This window comes from Trichechus manatus, unplaced genomic scaffold (genome assembly GCF_000243295.1).
Source record: "Trichechus manatus latirostris isolate Lorelei unplaced genomic scaffold, TriManLat1.0 scaffold00076, whole genome shotgun sequence".
Classification (NCBI taxonomy): domain Eukaryota; kingdom Metazoa; phylum Chordata; class Mammalia; order Sirenia; family Trichechidae; genus Trichechus; species Trichechus manatus.
In genome coordinates this window covers 9,347,761-9,368,534 of record NW_004444012.1, presented here as the reverse complement: position 1 = coordinate 9,368,534, position 20,774 = coordinate 9,347,761, and the positions used below count along the sequence as shown (strand labels likewise).

Genomic DNA, 20,774 nt, shown 5'->3' with positions numbered 1-20,774 from the left:
CTAAATAAGGTCATGAAGATTTTCTCCTATGTTTTCTTCTAAAAGTTTTATAGTTTTAGGTTTTACACTTAGATCTATTTTTCATTTTGAGTTAATTTTTGTGCATGATGTGAAGTAAGGGTTTAAGCTCATCTTTTTGTATGTGGGTATGTTTGTCCCAGCAAAATTTGTTGAAAACACTATCCTTTCCACATTGAATTGCCTTGGTACCTTGGTTGAAAATCAGTTGACTATAAATGTAAGGATTTGTTTCTAAATTTTCAGTTTCTGTTCCATTAATCTGTATGGCTATCCTTATGTCAATATCACATTGTCCTGATTATTGTAATTTTATAATGAGTGTGTGCATACACACAGATATATGTATATATGTAGATATATCTATATCTATATCTATATATATATATATGAAATAAGGAGTCCTCGTGGCGCAATGGTGAAGTGCTCGGCTGCTAACTGAAATGTTAGTGGTTCTAACCCACCAGCTGCTGCACAAGAGAAAAATGTGGCGTTCTGTTTCCATAAAGATTATAGCCTTGGAAACCCTATGGGGCAGGTCCACTCTGTCTTATAGGGTCACTGTGAGTTGTAATCGACTCGATAGCAACAGGTTTTTGGTTATGGATACAGTATAGATTTAAATATGTAAATATATATATAAATATAAAATATAACATTTTAAAATCAGAGTGTAAATCATTCAGCTTTTCTTTCTTCAAAATTGTTTTGGTTATTCTGGGTCCTTCACATTTCTATATAAAATTTAGAATCAGCTTGTCAATTTATACAGAAAAAAAGCCTGCTGCAAATTTTGATAGGAATTGTGTTAAATCTATACATCAGTTGGGAGAGAAATTTTAACATTCTTTTAAGTAGAAAGATTATATTAGGAAATGTTTAAAAACTTTTATAAGCAGAGACAACAACTCAAGAAAGAGATATTAGGGTTTTTCCTTTAAAACTTATTACTTTGTTAGATTATGAACTTTTAAAAAATAATCGCCATTTATTGAGTACTCATTGTATGTCCAAAAACGGGCTAATTATTTAATATTCTTTTGTTATTTAATCCTGGCTCACCCTTTAAGTTTTTAAAGATGCTGTTGTTAGGTCTGTTGAGTTGGGTCTGACTCTTAGTAACCCTGTGTACAACAGAACGAAACACTGCCTGTCCTGCGCCATCCTCACAGTCGTTATGCTTGAGCCCATTGTTGCAGCCACTACGTCACGCCATCTCATTGAGGGTCTGCCTCTTTTTTGCCGGGCCTCTGCTTTACCAAGCATGATATCCTTCGCTAGGGACTGATCCCTCCTGTTAACATGTCCAAAGTATGTGAGATGTAGTCTCGCCATCCTTCTAAGGAGCATTCTGGCTGTACACTTTCCAAAGTTAAAGATAACAAGATATAAAGCAGGTGTTACATGAAAGACAGTTGGGAAAGTTGTTATATTGATTGTTTCTCTAGTGAAAACATTCTTTGTAATCATTTCTAAATCTTATTCATGATGGCGTATTTACGAGGGATTATAAAATACTCTGCCAGTGTATCTACTCCTTTGTAGATAAAATACCTTGCACACATGTACAAATGTAAATACAAAGTGAAGAAGGAAGCAACTATTTTAAAGGTGATTCTGAGCCCAAGTGCCCCTGTTTGCTTCTGTGAGGTATATAACAGTGAGCTTATAGTATAGGCTTGAATAGCTGTGAATAAAATTGTTAATTTGAGGGAGGAAGGGAAGTGGTTATAAATTTTAAGGTACTGTTTCAAAAGCATATGAATTTTCATTGCAACGTATAACAGTGTTTCTATTCTTTCCTATTCTTCTAACTTCTTTGTTTGCATTAGGAGGCACTATCTTAGCAGAGCTTTATCATGCTCTTTCTACAGACTGCTGTCTTTTCAATGTCTTATGTTCTAGAAGGTCTGATTTCTTCTCTCATTGAGGGCAAGAGAAAGGGAGAATGAATAGTATTTCATCTTTCACTATGTATCTTCATTATGCAGCCGTGTAGTCGGAGGCCTTTGTGCATGAAGACAGATTTGTTCTATGGCCTCGGAGTTGGGTGCCAGGGACGATGGCAGCTGCAGTGAACTGGCAAAGCCCCTCTATCTTCAGTACCTGGAGAGGGCTCTCCGGTTGGACCATTTCCTGCGACAAACATCGGCCATCTTCAACAGGAATATTTCTAGGTATGCTACTCCATCTTTTAATTCTTCCCAGCATAGTGTTCTATCACATTTCTGAAGTATTGTCATCCCTGTAGATTTTCAAGTATTTTGTGGTATGTTTGATGTTTTCTTTTTCCTTCTTTCAAATAAGATGTAGTCAACTTATTCAAAGGTTCAGTTTCTTCTCTAAAGTGCCCAGTTCTGCTAACCTTAAATTTTAATATTTTGCTGGGTCAGATGTGATTGTGGACTCACCATTTTTCAATTTATAGTGATGACAGTGAAGATGGACTGGATGACAACAATCCTTTACTGCCCCAGTCTGGGGATCCCTTAATACAAGTTAAGGAAGAACCTCCAAATTCATTGCTTGGTGAAACTTCTGGAGCAAGCAATTCTGGAATGTTAAACACGTACTCACTGAATGGAGTTCTACAGTCAGGTCAGTGTGGTGTGACATCCCTGTTTGAGCTATTACTTCTCTTGGGATAGTCATCTTTTCATTCTTTTATTCTTTATGTTTTTTTACACAGAATCAAAATCTGACAAAGGGAATTTATATAACTTCTCTAAGTTGAAGAAAAGCAGAAAATGGTTAAAGGTAAGAGATAAGGCAGAATGTTTCCAATCCAAATAACCTACTAAAATTTCTAATAGAAGAGAAAGTTATTGACTCATTCTGGCAGGTTGATAGAGATTTTTCTAGATATGAATCTTTTTTCTGGATATGTTTTTTTGAAGAGGTAGAAAAAAATCTAGAGGATTCCATAAGTCATTTTAACAAACATTTATTGAGTATAAAGCATGGGGAGAGTGGGAGGATACAAAATTATATCAGATAAGATCTGTGCCGTCTCTGGCTCACGTTTTAATCAGGAATATAAATCTACTATTTCATCAGTCCCTGAGTAGTTCATTCATCCAAAAAATGTTTCCTGAGCACATCCTACCGTTCAAGTGCTGTTATAGATGTTAGGGATACATCAGTGAACAGACAGACAAAGTCCCTGCCATGTTGAGCTTACATTCTAATGGAGGGAGGCAGACAGTAAGCCTGTACGCTAATCAATATGGATGACATCTTTAAAGAGGTAACATTTCAACTGACTTGAATGATCAGAGAAAGCCATGTAAAGATCATTTCAATCAGAAGGAACAACTGCAAAAGTCCTGAGAAAGGAAGCACACTCTGTATGTTAGGGAGAGAAAGTAGACTGGCATGGCTGGAGCGCAGTGAATGAGGGGAATGATAGAAGATCAGGTTAGAGAGTCTGATCACGTAGGGCCTTGTGGGTCATGTAAAGGAATTTGGATTTTACTCTAGTTATAGTGGTAAGCTATTGGAGTGTCTGTAAGCAGGGGAGTGGTATAATCTCTATACTCTTACAAAATTAAGTGGCCCTTTGGTGCAATAAGGAGCCCTGGTGGCTCAGTGGTTAAGCATTTGGTCAATAGTTTGAACCCACCAGCCTCTCCATGGGAGAAAGATGAGGCAGTCTGCTTCCAAAAAGATTGCAGCCTTGGAAACCCTATGGAGCAGTTCTACTCTGTCCTGTAGGCTTGCTATGAGTTAAAATTGACTTGACGACAGTGAGTTTGGTTTTGATTTTTTGGTGGTGCAATGGTTAAATGCTCGGCTGCTAACTGAAAGGTTGGCAGTTTGAACTCACCCAGCGACTCTGCAGGAGAAAAACCTGGTGATCTGCTCCCATGAAGATTACAGCCTAGAAAATCCCATAGGACAGTTCTGCTTTGTCACATGGGTTAAGTCTTTGGTAAGCCATTGGAGTGGTTGCAAGCAGCGGAGTGGTATAATCTCTACACACCCACTCCTCACTTACCGACATGGTTTGGTTCCAATGAATAGGTTGTTATGCGAAAATCGGCATTATGTGAAAATGGAGTATGACCACATCAGATCACAAAATGGAAGATGACTGTATCATTACATAACTGCCAAATTGCATCATTACCAAACCAAAAAATGGAGTCCTGGTGGCCCAGTGGTTAAGAATTACAAGTGCTAACCAAAAGGTTGGCAGTTCAAATCTGCCAGCTGCTCCTTGGAAACCCTGTGGGGTGGTTCTACTATGTCTTATAGGGGCTATGAGTCGCAATTGACTTGATAGCTATGGGTTTGGTACATAACTGCCAAATTACATCAGTACGTGACTGCCAAACCATTGAGAATCATGGCCCAGCCAAGTTGAAATAATCTTAACCATCACAGCCAACGTTACTCTCACCTTGCACCTTGGCATTCATTATTGCCAGAGATGTACATCGTTACTGTGCAAAATAGTCGGATAGTAGATTTTTTACTGTTGTCATAAATGCAGGGTGTTGGATAACGAGACAGTTGATAAATGAGGAGTAGGTGTACTCTTAACAAGATTACTGTCTTGGCCAGACTGAATTAAGGGTAGTATTTCTTCTATTAAAATGAATTTTCTCTATTTCGTACTTTTCCTGTGAAGAGCTCAAAGTAAAGGTACTCTATCATTTTACTGCTAAGCCCTTTAAAAGGCTTATGTGTAAAGAGTCTAATGTGCCTCATATCCGTGAGGGTTTAGGTTGTTAGGAATGCAGAAATCTTTATGTTTAACCATCACATTTAAAAAATTGAGATATAATTCACATGCCATAGATTTACCCTTTAAATTGTACAATTGGCTGGTTTTTAATATATCCACAAAGTTGTGTAACCATCACCACTATCTAATTCCAGAACATTTTCATCACCCCAAAAAGAAAACCTTTACCCAGTAGCAGTCACTCCCCATTCTCCTGTTCCCCCAGCTCTTGGCACTGCAACCCCTCATCTTCTTTGTGTTTCTGTGGATTTGCCTATTCTGAACATATCGTATTAATGGAATTATACACTATGTGATCTTTTGTGCCTGCTTTCTTTCCTTTAGTATACAGTAGCCACCCCTTATCCGTGGTTTTGCTTTCTGTGGTTTCAGTTACCCATGGTCAACTGCAGTTTGAAAATGTTGAATGAGTATGTAGCGGGATGAAGTCTCACGCCATTTGGCTCCATCATTCATATAACTTTTATTACAGTATATTGTTATAATTGTTCTATTTTATTATTAGCTGTTGTTAATCTCTTACTGTGCCTAATTTATAAATTAAACTTTATCATAGGGATATACGTATAGGACGAATCATAGTATATATAGGATTCGGTACTATTCACTGTTTGAGGCATCCATGGGAGGTCTTGGAACGTCCTCCATGGATAAACGGGGACTACTGTAATGTTTTCAGGGTTCATTCACGTTATGTCATGTATCAGTACTTCATTTCTTTTTATGACTGAATAATATTTCATTGTATGGAGTACTACGTTTTGTCTCTCCATTCATCAATTGATGAATACTTGAGTTGTTTCTCCTTTTTTAGCCCTCACGTTTGCTATGTTCCTGTATACCCTATAGGTAGCTTTTTTTTGTTTGTTTTCGCTTGGTATTTGACATTTAGTTAAAATAGCTTATGTATATTTTAAGCACTTAATGCCTTCTATCCTTGTTGCTGTTTGCTGCATTGCCCGTTTTAATGCTCTGTAATTTATGCCTAAACCCTTGCTGTGGAGTTGATTCTGACTCAGGTTGATAGGTTCAGTGGGTATTCATTTGTTCTTCAGGTGAATTGGGAAAGAGTAGTATAAGGGAAACTGCAATGACTGTCCCCCAGCTGTTTTTGTCATTGTTTGGCATCTGGAAAAAAATGCTAGGATTATAAAAGGGGTTGTTTCCTAGCAGAAGTTACATTTCCATTTCCTTCCTGTTCAGAGCATTCTGCTAAGTGATGAGTCCAGTGAAGCAGATTCTCAGAGTGAAGACAACGATGAAGACGAGGAAGAAGAACTCCATCTCAGCCGGGAAGAGCTCCACGACATGCTGCGACTGCACAGATACCGGAAGCTCCACCAGAATAAGTGCAGTAAGGACAAGGAGGTGAGCGTTTCCGGAGCCCCGGGCCTGCATGCTCGCTGTTCAGACCTTCTGGTTTCCATTCACTGAAGATACAGCATTTTATCGTTATATTTAGGTGTTGGTGATGGTTATTGTTGTTTTGATGACAGTTTTATTGAGATTTAATTCACATACCAAAAAATTCAGCCTTTTAAAGTGTGCAGTTCAGTGGTTTTTAGTATAGTCAGAGTTGTACAACTATCAGCAGTAATTCCAGAACATTTTCATCACCCCGAAAAGAAACCCTGCACCTACCCCTTAACTGTCGCTCCCTACCACCCCCCCCAACCCTAGGCAATTACCAGTTTACCCTCTGTCTCTATAAATTTACCTGTTCTAGACTTTTCATACAAATGGAATCTACCACACGTGGGTCTTTGTGTCTGGCTTCTTTCACTTAACATACTGTTTTCAAGGTTCATCCATGTTGTAGTATAGTACTTTACTCCTTTTTAATGCTAAATAATATTATTCCATTGTATGGATGTACTACATTTTATTTATTCATCAATTGATGATGTTTCCACTTTTTCACTATTATGAATAATGCTGCTATGAACATTGGTGTACAAGTTTTTGTGTGGACGTATGTTTTCATTTCTCTTGAGCATATACCTCTGAGTGGATTTGCTGGGCCATATGGTATCTCTGGAGCCCTGGTGGCACAGTGAGTTAGTGTTCAGCTGCTAACCAAAAGGTCGGCAGTTGGAATCCACCAGCTGCTCCTTGGAAACCCTATGGGGCAGTTCTACTCTGCCTGTTGGGTTGCTATAGGTCGGAATTGACTTGACCGCAGTTGTTTTTTTTTTTTTTTTTAATGGTATGTCTATGTAAGTTTTGAATAACCGCCAAACTGTTCTTCAAAGTGGCTGCACCATTTTACCTTCTGGTGGTTGATTTTTAATATAATTGTTCCTTGGAAGTGTTTTCACTCTTCACACACTAACATTAGAATGATGATAGGTTTAAGTGGCAACTATTTAAAAGCTGTTACCAAAGCTTTCTGATTTTTGTGAGAGTGTGACACTTCGTACACAATGAGCAAAACATACTTGAAGACCTAAAAACCTTCCAGCAATTACTTAAGGTCTAAAGTTAGTTCCGAGAGCTTTGAATAATATGCTGAAGTTTATAAACCTGTAAAAGACAAAAACAGTAAGATATCTGACCAGCTTGATTCAGAGTTGCTCTTGAAAGTCCAAAGCTAAAACACTTAGTGCCGGAAATATTTGCTCATTTTTTTAAGTGAAGTACAAGATACATATAGGAAAGTCCACACATTTTAAGTATATAGCTTGGTGAGTGCTCATTTAGTTTTGACCTGGGCAGAGGACCTTATAAGAGTTCTCCCTATTATTCTCTATCTTGGTTTCAGTCCTTGGACAACTCATTTGGCTAAAATCCAGGAAAGAGATTCAATATTGGGCTACTTAATTTTAATTTATATTCACATTTATACATAATAAATAAGTGAGACAGTTAATGTGAGATTTGGGGGTCACTTTAAATAAAATGTCTACTACTCTGTATGTGGAAAAAGAGGAACCCTGGTGGAGCAGTGGTTGAACACTCAGCTGCTAACGGAGCAGTTCTGTGGGAGAAGACCTGGTGATCTGCTCCTGTAAAGATTACAGCCTGGGAAGCCCAGGGAGCAGTTCTCCTCTGTCACACTGGGTTACTGTGAGTCAGAACTGACTCGATGGCACCTAAGAACAACACCAACGTATGGAAGAGTTGTATTGTTCGTATATTAGAATTCTGGCATCGTAGGCACTGCTGAGCCCTGGTGGCACAGTGGTTACGTGCTTGGTTGCTAACCAAATGGTCGGCAGTTTGAACCCACCAGCTACTCCACAGGAGAAAGATGTGGCAGTCTATGGGGCAGTTCTGCTCTGTCCTATAGGATCGCTATGAGTTGGAATAGACAACGGCAGTGGGTTTTAGGCATAATGTTAGCAGAATCTCTTAGCAGGAGAAAAGAGAGAGAAGACTTAAAAGGCTGGATAATTGGGATGGCTGCTGTCTTAGTTTCTTAGTGCTGCTATAGCAGAAATACCACAAGTAGGTAGCTTTAACAAAAAGAAATTTATTTTCTCATGGTTTAAGTGGCTTAGAAGTCCAAATTCAGGGCACCAGCTCTAGGGCAACACTTTCTCCGTTGTCCCCTGGTCCTTGTCTCTTTTCAGCTTCTGTTCCTGGGTTCCTTTGAGAACTTCATGCGGCATCTGTCTTCCCCTATCTCTGCTTGCTTGCTTCTGTGCCTAATCTGCTCTTTTATATCTCAGAAGTGATTGGTTTAAAACGCATCCCACACTGATATGACCTCATTAACATAACAAAGAAAACCCATTCCCAAATGGGATTATATCTACAGGTATAAGGGTTAGGATTTACAACATATTTTTAGGGAACACAATTCAATCTGTAACAGCTGGTGACTCTTGGATCCAAATATAAGACCGTGAGCTAGAGTAGCAGCAAGAATCAGGAACCTTAGTAAATCTAAGGGCCTATTGGTCATAGAAATATGGTTTATTTCTTAGCTGATGAATTTCCAAGGGAGAAAAGTCTTTCTGCAGTGAATTGCATCTCTCATGCATATGTCAGGACTAAGTAAATAATCCCATGGAAATTCAGAAACATGAAGGAGTTCTCCTTAAGTTATTTCCATGTGCATTGCAGCTGAACATGTTTTGTTTGAAAGCCAAGTAAATAATTGACTTTGATATTCTAAATCCTTATTGATCTCTTTGTGGGAGGAATATTCTGCTAAGAGCTTTGATTTTCTCTGACTCAGCTTTCTGTAGTAAAGACGATGTTCCCTGAATGCTGCGCCACAGAGCACAGAGGCCCTTCTAAGCTGTAGTAGCAGTGTTCCCTGAAGGCTGTGCCACAGAGCGCAGATAGGCCCTTCTAAGCTGTGGTAAAGATGATGTTCCCTGAAGGCTGTGCCACAGAGCGCAGATAGGCCCTTCTAAGCTGTGGTAAAGATGATGTTCCCTGAAGGCTGTGCCACAGAGCACAGATAGGCCCTTCTAAGCACCGCTGTCTTTGTCTGCTTCAGTTGCAGCAGTACCAGTACTACAGTGCAGGCCTGCTCTCTACGTATGACCCTTTCTATGAGCAACAACGGCACCTGCTGGGACCCAGAAAAAAGAAATTCAAGGAGGAAAAGAAACTTAAAGGTGAGCATGTTGACCCGCCTTCCACTGTGACTCATTCTGGATCGTGTATGGCTTGCTAATGCTTTTAGACTTTGAACATAATCCATATATAATAGACATAGTCTCAGACTCTCATATTTAATTAATCACAAGTACTATTAACTTTATTTCATATTTGGTTTATGGTCATGTCTAGATTTAGAAAGACATAAGAACTGCAGATGCCTAGCCAAAGGTTTAGGCCAATTAGTTTATTCCTTTTTTCTTCTACACACTCTGCAAATGTTGAAAATGTTCTGGGAGAGGAAGAGGTTGATTGTCCACAGGGAGGTTGAAGAGTAACCCAAAGTCTTAACTTTGGAATAAGTTATAATTGTTGCTGTCTGAGGTGATGTAAAATAGATTACCTCCTGAGAACCTCTGTAGCGTTTGGTTTCGTGTTTGCCAGGAAGCGTCCTTTCCTCTCTTATTTAGCTCTAAGCAGCTGGAAACCCGGAAGGAAACAGGAAGGGAAAGTTTTAAACTATCTGTACAAGGCAGATTTTCTTCCCCTGAAGGTCTGAACTCTATTCAAAAAGACTCTTTTTAGCCTTCCTTTCTCCTACATCCTTCTTTTTTACCCGTTTTATAGCTCTTGTTTTCTCATCCTCCACAGCCTCCCCCACATTAGATATAATCAAAGATGATTCTGTCCTATCAGTTAATCCATTCTTGTCCTTTCTGTGTTAGCCTCTTTAACCACCTTACATGGCCACCAAGTAGTTATAACTGTCCTTCATTGTGACCATTGAGCCCATGATATTTCCTTCACCTCCTTTCCAGTTAGGTTCAGAAGAAATTAGTTCTCAGGTTTTATTCTGCATTTCTCTTTCCTGTAAGCAGAGAGTATCCAGTTTTCTTTTCCAAGGTAGTGAGATCTTCCTTTTGGAATATTCATGGGCCTGGATAGATAAAGGGATAAACACTCCTAGCCTCAGGTGGAATGAGGAAAAAACCTTGACTTTTCTTAAAGTGATGAGATTATTTACACTCCTAGCCTAAGGTGGAATGAGGAAAAAACCTTGACTTTTCTTAAAGTGATGAGAGTGTTTTGTGGCTCTCTCCCATGTGTTAGGGAAGAAATGCAACCTTGTGAGCGTCTGTTTCCTTTGCAGCCAAGTTAAAAAAAGTGAAGAAAAAAAGACGAAGGGATGAAGAACTTTCCTCTGAAGAATCCCCTCGTCGCCACCACCAGACCAAAGTCTTTGCCAAGTTCTCTCATGATGCACCTCCCCCTGGCACCAAGAAGAAGCATTTATCCATTGAGCAGCTTAATGCTCGGCGCAGGAAAGTCTGGCTCAGCATTGTGAAGAAGGAGCTACCAAAGGTGAGTGAGTGCCTCCCGCCCTCTGAGAGGGAGCTGTGTGAGATAGGTGCCTTAACAGACTGTGTCTGTATTTCAGAAATGACATTAGCCTGTTGGAATTAAGAGAATGCTGAGTAGTATTCTCTTCAGTTAATTATTTTTCTAGAACTGAGTCAGAATTCACAAAACAGTTAGGACTAGTTGTGTGATGCTTCTTTGCCAGAAAAATGGAGGAAGACTTCTTTGAGAAAGGAACACAATTTTCTTACATAACAGCAGTGGGAATTTGACAGCAAGTTGATGGGTGATAATAGCAGAAGTTAAAAGAAAAAGGAGATGATATGTTTCTTAGAGAATTTATAAACACTGGGATGTTGCTGGATAATCACAGGTGCTACAAGAAAGTGAATGATTCAAAAGAAATGTGTATAGACATTCTTTGTATTTAGTTTATTTTTTATAACACTTTATTTTGACATGTTTCAAACTTAAAAGTTGTAAGGATAGTGTAATTGTTTATATATTGCTTGTTATAAATTCAGTCCAGTCCTAATAGAAATACCAATAAGGTGTTATGGAGTTAGAAATATTGATACTATAAAGTTCATATGAAAAAACAGCTAGAAAAACACTGAAAAAAACCCACCAAACATTAAAACATGCTATAAAACCTGTGCAATTAAAAGAATGTAGTACTGGCCCATGAATAGTGGAATAGACTAGTAGACTTTTTAATAAATAGCACTGGGACAGTTGGGTAGCCATTTGGAAAAAGATAAAATTAGATCCGTATTGTGCACACGTAATCCAAATGGATTAGGGATCTCTATGTAAAAAATGAAAATGTACAAATACTAGAAGAAGAAAGTGATTCAGTTTCTCATTAAGAAATTTATGTAGGAAAGGAGTTTCTAACAGACTCTATCCAGAGGCAGTAAAAGAAAAAATTGATAAATTTGACTACACAGAAATAAATTTTTGCATGACATAAAAATAACAAAATCAAAAGATAATTGATAAACTAGAAGTAATTATTCACAATGTATTTTACAAAGGGCTATTATCTGTACTATATAGAGAACTCTTAAAAATTGAGGGACAAAGACCAAAAATTTAATAAACAAATGGGAAAAAGGTATACATAGACAATTCACCCCCCCCCACACACACACACCTTTTTTTCTAGCTCTATCTGCTGAGAGGACCTAGAAGCAATGACATCCCAGTAGCATCGAGGATGCCTGGCATCAAAATCTTGATTTCTAAACATCTTCTGTTCTTTGATTAAAGGAACCAGTGCTCCTTGGACAAGTGGTTGATCCAGGACTGGGGCAGTCTGTGTGTACGTAGACTAATCCATCTGTACACACCAATCTATATTTGTATATCTATCTGTATGATTCGAAGAGTCAGTCATACAAGACGATATACTCAGAGAAGTATCAGTCCTTTCTCATCCCTGCTATCTTGTTCCCATTCCTCCCCTTCCTTCCACCCGTTTGCCACCTGCCCCTACAGGGAGTCAATGACTTAAGTTTCTGGTTTATCTTTCTTGAATTTGTTTTGTGCAAATGAGCAGATACCTGTTTGTTTTTCTGTACCCCAGTCTTACATACAAGGTAACATACTATAGATACTCATTTGTGCTTTACTTTTTTCACTTAATAGGGTGAGCCTGATGAAACATCTTGTGACAGAAAGTAAGGAATTGCATGAAAAAAGTGGAGTTGTCACAAGAACACAGGAGCCAAACTGCACGAGCTCCTGATAGCCAGTGGAACAATTTGAGGAACAAATTCAATAATGATAGTATTGAATTTTAACCCATAGAATAAGAGAAATATTCATAAGTTCCTAGTGTTATAAATAAATAGATCGGGAAGAAGGATAGCTCTTCGTTACAGTAGAATTCCAATTAATAAATGTAGAAAGAAATAGAGAATCATCAGTAGGCAAATACCACAGCAATAATTATTTCAGACTAGATCTATTAATGGATGCTAAAATTAGAGGGCAAAAGTTTGAGGAGAAACAGGATTTGCGTAGACTCAAAGTATTTTCCCTAAGATACATATTAACATGAAGGGAAAGAGTAATTGTAGTGGTGAAAACTGGCAGAAACCTCCTTAACCAAGTAGTCAAAGTCAGCATCACCAGTAATTTAAATTTCAGCATCATGAACTTTTTGATGTGATGCTCTGAAAGGAACACATCATTTCTGTGGTACTCTTCCCAAAAATGTATAACCTCATTTCAGTCATGAGAAAACATTAGAAAAACCAAAACTGAGGAACATTATATAAAACAGCTCATCGGTATTTTTTCAAAAATGTCACGTACATGAAAGAGAAAGATTGAAATATTACAGACTGCGAGAGACCAAGGAGAAAAGCAACTGAATGCAATGTGGGATCCTGGAACAGTACAAGGGCATTAGTGGAAAAATTGACATTCGAGTAAGACCTGTACTTTTAGTTAATAGCATTGTACCGATGTTAATTTCCTTTTCTTAATAATTGTACTGTGGTTAGGGGAAGTGGGGGGAGGGATATAAAGGAACTCTGTACTATTTTTGCAACTTTTCTGAAGGTCTAAAGTTAGTTCAAAATAAAAAGTTAGAAAAAATACACCAAGAATCACGCGGGTACTGCCGTGTATCTTTTACTCATCTTTGCCGGTTGTTGGTGTCTTAGTTATGTCGTGCTGCTGTAACAGAAATACAGGTTGGTGCTTTAACAGACAGGTTTATTTTCTCACTGTTGAGGAGGCTCGAAGTCCTAATTCAGGGTCCGGCACTAGGGGAAAGCTTCTCCCTCAGTCAGTCTCCCTCAGTCCTTGTCTCTTTGAGCTTCTGCTTCTGGGTGACCTTCATGTGACTTCACATCTCTCTTCTCCACTCTCTGCTTTCTTAATCTCCTTTTATATCTTGTAAGAGAGTGACTCAAGACACACTTTATACTAATTCTGTTTTATTAATGTAACAAAGACAACCCATTCCCAAGTGGGATTATAACCACAGGCATAGAGGTTAGGATTTACAACCCATTTTCCGAGGACACAATTCAATACGTAACAGTTTGTATTTTGTTTCATTTGCTTTATCATTCTCTTTGTATTTTTGTATGTTATATATGTTGTTGTCGTGTGCCGTCGAGTCAGCTCCAACTCATAGTGACCCTACAGGACAGAGGAGAACTATCCCATAGGGTTTCCTAGGCTCAAATTGTAGGGGAGCAGAATCACCAGGTCTTTCCGCTGGTGGGTTCGAACCGCTGACATTTCTGTTCACAGCCAAGTGCTTAGCCATTGTGCCCCCCAAGGCATACTTACTTCTTTTTTTTCCTCAACCAGTTTGAAAGTTTGTGCTAAATTTACTCCTAATACCTCAGTATGTATTTCCTAAGAAGAAAACGTTCTCATATGTATAACCACAGTATAGTTATCCAAATTAGGAAATTTACTATTCTCAGGTCTACAGTCTGTATTCAGATTTTATCAGCTGACCCAGTAATGTCCTTTATAGCCCCCCTCCCCCCATTCAGTTCAGTATGCGATCTAGGACTACATGTTACATTTAGATGTTACCTCTTTTTAATCTCCTTTTATCTGTAACAGTGTCTCAGCCTTTGTCTTTTATGACATTGGGTATTAAAAAAACAAAAACCAAACCCACTGTCATCGGGTCAATTCCGACTCAGAGTCACCCTGTGGGACAGAGCAGAACTACCCCATAGGGTTTCCAAGGCTGTAAATCTTTATGGAAGCAGACTGCCACGTCTTTCTCCCGCAGTACAGTTGGTGGGTTCGAAGCGCCGACTTTTGGTTAGCAGCCAAATGCTTAACCACTTCACCACAGGCCTCTTCTGTGGTAAAATGTTCTCAGTTTAGGTTTGTCTGCTGTTTCTTTGTGATTACATTCTGGTTGTACATTTTGGCAGAATTACTGCAGGAGTGATGTGTTGTCCTTAATGTATCCCACTAGGAGACACGGGATGTATCTGTCCCAATATTGATGAGACTGGCTTTGATCCTTTGGTAAGGCGGTGCTTCCCCACTGTAAAATTACTGTTTTCTGCATAGTAATTAGTAAGTATTTATGGAGAGATTTTTTTCTTTATGAACATTCTTGATGGGAAAGTTATTAGAAAACTTGTGTAGCAGCTTGGTGAAGAGGCTTCTGATGACAAGGAATGACTTTTCAGTTGGAATATTTAAGAATCTTGGCTTTAAAGTGGCAAAAACTACTTAAGAATTAACAACACTAAGTTCTTGAAAATGGCTTAAAAACTCCCTTAAGCAGATAGTCTGAAGTGGAAACATAATAGTTGGAAATGACATGTAGGCCCTCTGTGTAACTTGGAGCCCTGGTGGCACAGTAGTTAAGAGCTACAGTATGCTTGGCTGCTAACCAAAAAAAAAATCAGCAGTTCAAGTCCACCAGCCGCTCCTTGGAAACCCTATGAGGCAGTTCTGCTCTGTCCTGTAGGGTCGCTATAGTTGGAACTGACTCGACGGCAATGGGTTTGGGGTTTTCTTTGGTAGGTATCTTTGAATCCATTGTTTCTTCAGAATCGGGAGGGAGGGCTTTTGAACACCAGGGAGCCACTCAGCTCTGCATTTTCTGTGTCTTCACCTGTATCAAATGGACCATCTCAGAATATCAGTGTACTTTTATTGAGTCTTTTTTTTAAGCTGGAGTTAAAGGCACAGTAAGTTGGAGACTGGGTTGCAGGCTGCTGATTCATCTTGTGTTAGATCTCCCTCAGAATTTTTTGCTGGAGAAGAAGAGGCATATGTGGTGGCAGGAATTGAGTAATAGTGACGGCAGGTTAACCCTGGTGCAGGGTAGGGCTAAAATCACAGACAGGAAGACTAGACTACCTACCTTCTCAGGATTCCTGCATCTGGGTGCCCTGCTGTCTCAGCTTCTTTGCAGACTGGTCCTGGAAAGCAGCGTGTTTTAATCAGGGTGGTGTCAGTGTTTGGGTATGTGGTTACGTTTTCCTGGTCTATTTTAAGCCTTATATATAACTTAAATTCTTTGCAAAAGTATACAGAGGACTCTATTTAAAGCAGCCACAACACTAGCTTATTATTCTTAATGCTTCTTTAGTAGCTTTATGGATGGTGCTGAGACAGTATTTTCTGGATGGCCTCTAGACGTGTCTTGAAGATGCTTGGCTTAACATTTTATTTTCTAACTCCCTCGGAATTTAATGAAAGACAGTGGCAGTCTACATAATCTTATAAATAAAATGTATTCTAAATAAAATGTTATTTTTTTAAAATTTTAGGCCAACAAGCAGAAAGCTTCAGCTCATAACCTGTTTCTCACCAATAGCCGGAAGGTAAAATTCTAATTTTATATTTTCTATTTTGCTGGCATATATTCTTGTTCTTAGGATCTGTTTTTGCTGTTCTTGTCTGTTGCACCATGTCGATGATGAATCTAACAGTACCTAAGAATTTCCAAAAGTTATTTCTAAAAGTCTATTTCATAAGTAAAATTGTTGTTCCTCAGATTTCTGGTATTTCACCCTTTTTGGGTGAGACCATTGCCCACTCTAGTTCCTTGGGAGATCGCTGAACCTGCCTGAACTTCAGGCTCTCCATCTCAGAAGTGATGTCAGTACTTCTGCCTTGAGGGAAGTAATACAACTTCCTTTGAGAATTGTTGTGAGGATCAGATGAGATAATGTTACTAGTTGTGTTTCCCTGGGCTAGCCACTCAACCAACCTCTGTTTCCTCATCTGTAAAATAGGGATGATGATAACACCAACTTAATGGGGTTTTTTTTGAAGAATAAATTAATTTAGTGTTTGTTAAGCTTAGAATGGTGCCTAGCATATGAGCAGTGACAGCTGTTAGTCTGTGATGTGCTTTGTAACCGCACATCACATCTCAGGTCCTTCTTAGCTATCCATTTGAGCTTTTATTTCATCTTCTAAGGCAGTAAGCCTGTGGATTTCTCATCCCTGTTGTTACCTTGGGGTATCTGAGACTGGGTCACTGTACAGTGGCATCAGTCAGGGATGGCGGAGAGAGAAGGTCATGCCCACAGGAGGACTGTCTTCACTAAACCAATTGAGAGCTGCTGTGTTTTCAAGCCCAGGGAGAACAGCCCCCTGATACTGCGTCCTCCCCTGTTCTGATAGCATTGTTGTCTTTTGCAGCTTGCCCACCAGTGTATGAAGGAGGTGCGTCGCGCTGCCTTGCAGGCCCAGAAGAACTGTAAGGAGACCTTGCCTCGTGCCCGCCGCCTCACCAAGGAGATGCTTCTGTATTGGAAGAAGTACGAGAAGGTGGAGAAGGAGCACCGCAAGCGGGCAGAGAAAGAAGCTTTGGAGCAGCGGAAGTTGGATGAGGAAATGAGGGAGGTAGGAGAAAAGCATAAATTTCTGGAAGTCCTAATTGCTGCAGCCATATCAAGAAATGGGTTTGTACTTCATAAACTCTAAGTCTAACCAATGAAACGATCAAATTTTTTTGTAAGACATGACCATGGGATAGTGATTGTCGTCCAGTAAGCCACTTGTGTTTTCTGGTTTCAGTAAGGTCCTCTCCCTGACTTCCACTTCTCTTTCCTGTGCTGACTTTCCCCGTCCTGTGCAGCCTTATTTCTCTGTATGGTTCTGAAGGTACAACAACAACAAAGACAAAGAAAACTGTGTGTCTTGGCTGGCTTGGTTGCAGGTGTTGGCTCTAGGGTTAATCTATTGGTAGATCAGGGCAGGATGCCAGATTTAGGGCCAGGTATGGATAGTGGACACTAGCCTAGTTTTCTGCTCCCCCATCCCTCCTATTCTACAGTTTTAACCTACAACTGTTACCGTTGCTAAACCAGATGTGAGCTGATCTAGGCTGTGTGTATTGGTGAGGGAAGCAAGAGGAGAGAAGCAGAGGACAGAATCATTGTGTTACCAGTGGTAAATCAGTTGGGATGAATGGAGGGAAAGTTGAGGTTTGGAGAAAGAAGAGACTGAAAGGCTGAGAAGGTGTTTTCTTTCAGGTATAAGTAGTACTCCTGTCAAAGTGAAGCTTTGGAGCCTCTTCTGAGCTCTTGATCTTCTCTTCCTTTGTCATGCCTTTAAGGATGAGTATGGATTTTGTCTAGTTCGCTCAGGTCCTCTGGGCAGCCTGTATCTTTGCATGCAAGGTAAATGTTTTATTGAGTTAGTAAATATTTGGTGCTGTTGGGGATGCTTATTGAGTTAGAAGCATTTGAGAGTTAGCTACAGATCTTGAGGTTTTGCAGGCAGCTTGGCTTATAATCTAGGTTTATAAGACATTCTCTGAGGTATGTTGATAGCTAACTGATGGGAATTGCAACCATGATTATGTTGACTTACGTGGCTTTCTCTGAACTTTTGAAATAAAGCTGTTTTTGATGGGTCTTTCGTTATTGTTTTCTTAATTTATTTTAACACGTGGTAGTTACGTCTTTAGGGTATAAAGAGATGTTATTGTTTTTCATTTTTACTTTTACAGGAGCAAGTTTTATTACTTGACTTTTTTTTTTAATTGTACTGTAGGTGAAGGTTTATAGAACAAACTAGTTTCTCATTAAACATTTAGTACACATACTGTTTTATGACATTGGTTAACAACCCCATGACATGTCAGTACTTTCCCTTCTCGACCTTGGGTTCCCTATTATCAGCTTTCCTGTCCCCTCCTGCCTTCTAATCCTTGCCCTGGGCTGTTGTGTCCCTTTAGTCTCGTTTTGTTTTATGGGCCTGTCTGACTTTTGGGTGAAGGGTGAACCTCGGAGGTAACTTCATTACTGAGCTAAAAGGGTATCCGGGGGCCATATTCTTGGGGTTTCTCCAATCTCTGTCAGGCCAGTAAGTGATCTTTTTTTGTAAGTTAGAATTTTGTTCTACATTTTTCTCCAGTTCTGTTTGGGACCCTCTATTGTGATCCCTGTCAGAGCAGTCGGTGGTGGTAGCCGGGCACCATCTAGTTGTACTGGACTCAGTCTGGTGGAGGCCATGGTAGATGTTGTCCATTAGTCCTTTGGACTAATCTTTCCCTTGTGTCTTTAGTTTCTTCATTCTCCCTTGCTCCTGAAGGGGTGAGACCAGTGGAGTATCTTAGATGGCTGCTCACAGGCTTTTAAGACCCCAGACGCTACTCACCAAAGTGGAATGTAGAACATTTTCTTTATAAACTATGTTATGCCAATTGAGCTAGATGTTCCCTGAGACCATGGTCCCCACGGCCCTTGGCCCAGCGGTTCGGTCCCTCAGGGAGTTTGGATGTGTCTGTGGAGCTTCCATGACCTTGCCTTGTACAAGTTATGCTGGCTTCCCCAATATTGTGTACTGTCTCACCCTTCACCAAAATTACCACTTACCTACTGTCTAGTGTTTTTCCATCCCTACCCCTCCCCTCCCTCGTAACCATCAAAAATTGTTTCTTTTTGTGTGTAAACCTTTTCATGAGTTTTTATGATGGTGGTCTCATACAATATTTGTCCTTTTGTGATTGACTTATCTCACTCAACATAATGCCCTCCAGGTTCATTCATGTTATGAGGTGGTTAACAGATTTCATCATTGTTCTTTATCGTTGCATAATAATCCATTGTGTGTATGTACTATAGTTTGTTTATTGAGTCCTCCGTTGATGGGCACCTAGGTTGTTTCCATCTTTTTGCTATTGTGAACAATGCTGGAATGAACATGGGTGTGCATATGTCTATTCATGTGACGACTCTTATTTCTCTAGGATATATTCCTAGGAGTGGGATTGCTGGATCATATGGTATTTCTATTTCTAGCTTTCTAAGGAAGCGCCATATCATTTTCCAAAATGGTTGTATCATTTTGCATTCCCACCAGCAGTGCATAAGAGTTCCGATCTCCCCACGGCCTCTCCAACATTTGTTATTTCCTGTTTTTTTTTTGTTTTGTGCCAGTAATGCGGGGTGAGATGGTATCTCATTGTGGTTTTGGTTTACATTTCTCTAATAGCTGGTGATCACGAACACTTCCTCATGTATCTGTTGGCTATGTTCCTTGTTTTATTATTTTTCTTTTGAGGAGGTGGATCAAGGTTGAATTATTTGTACCTCATATGAGTTACAAAAATTATCCAAAATAATGACTCTTTAATTTGGTATGTAAAACATGTGCTGTTTATCGTATAGTACAGTCTTTTGGATTATTTGTTTACTCATTTTATTGTTTATCTTGAACGATTTCATTTATTGAGTGAATGATTATTTTCCTTATTTGGTTATTTCAGAGTCACTTTGAATTTATATTTCCCACGTTTCAAAAAGGTGTGTGTGTATAGGTGTGTGGGTGTTTGGTCTATGTTTATCTTTATTATAAATGCGCTATCGGTTGTAGGTTGTTCTTGGGATTCTTTCTTCCTTTGATTACCTCTTTTTCTCAGATATCTCCTGCATTGACTTTCGGAGTATTTTATAACTCCTACTCACTTATGTTGAGTTTTGGTGATAAAGAAGAGTATTTGACACATTTACATTTTGAAAGGGATGAAACGATATCCATGTATCTCCTACACAGGTTATGAAACACAGTATGTTGCTCGAATTTAGTTTTTGTCTCAGTTCTGTTATAAAGGAGTAGTTAGCAAAGAAAAAAAGCATTTTAGACAAGTCTGATGGAGTAGAGATTTCGTATTGCAATGGAGAGCAAAACAGAGGTTATCATTAAACTGCAAATCAGGGTTATTTCTTGCTTTTAGTACCACTGACTTGGTTATGATAAAATTGTTCATTAGCAATTTTTACCTTATAAAGGTGTAAAGGATTTGTAAAGGAATTATATGCAAACTATATATAGGTTTGTTGAATTCTTTTGATTACTACCTGGATATAATTGATGATTTGGCTCTTTTTCATTTTTAACTGTTTTTCTCCTTCAGGCCAAGAGACAACAGCGAAAATTGAACTTCTTAATCACCCAGACGGAGTTGTATGCCCATTTCATGAGTCGCAAACGAGACATGGGTCATGATGGGATCCAGGAAGAAATCCTAAGAAAACTGGAAGACAGTTCTACTCAGAGACAAATTGACATTGGTGGAGGTGTGGTAGTTAACATCACACAAGAGGATTATGGTGAGTCATGAACCAGG

The 20,774-nt window shown here is 39.2% G+C and overlaps 1 protein-coding gene across 1 annotated transcript in view; it reads left to right on the top strand.

The window, feature by feature from the left end:
* The first annotated feature begins 1,290 nt into the window (after window positions 1-1,290).
* INO80 (INO80 complex ATPase subunit) overlaps window positions 1,291-20,774 on the top strand; it is a 102,330-nt gene continuing 82,846 nt past the window's right edge. Inside the window, exons 1-9 of the mRNA XM_004380644.3 lie at window positions 1,291-2,195; window positions 2,447-2,616; window positions 2,708-2,775; window positions 5,972-6,136; window positions 9,219-9,339; window positions 10,473-10,684; window positions 15,958-16,011; window positions 16,838-17,041; window positions 20,562-20,757. Of these exons, the coding sequence (XP_004380701.1) occupies window positions 2,053-2,195; window positions 2,447-2,616; window positions 2,708-2,775; window positions 5,972-6,136; window positions 9,219-9,339; window positions 10,473-10,684; window positions 15,958-16,011; window positions 16,838-17,041; window positions 20,562-20,757 (1,333 nt within the window). The 5' untranslated portion in view covers window positions 1,291-2,052. The remainder of the gene's footprint in view (window positions 2,196-2,446; window positions 2,617-2,707; window positions 2,776-5,971; window positions 6,137-9,218; window positions 9,340-10,472; window positions 10,685-15,957; window positions 16,012-16,837; window positions 17,042-20,561; window positions 20,758-20,774) is intronic.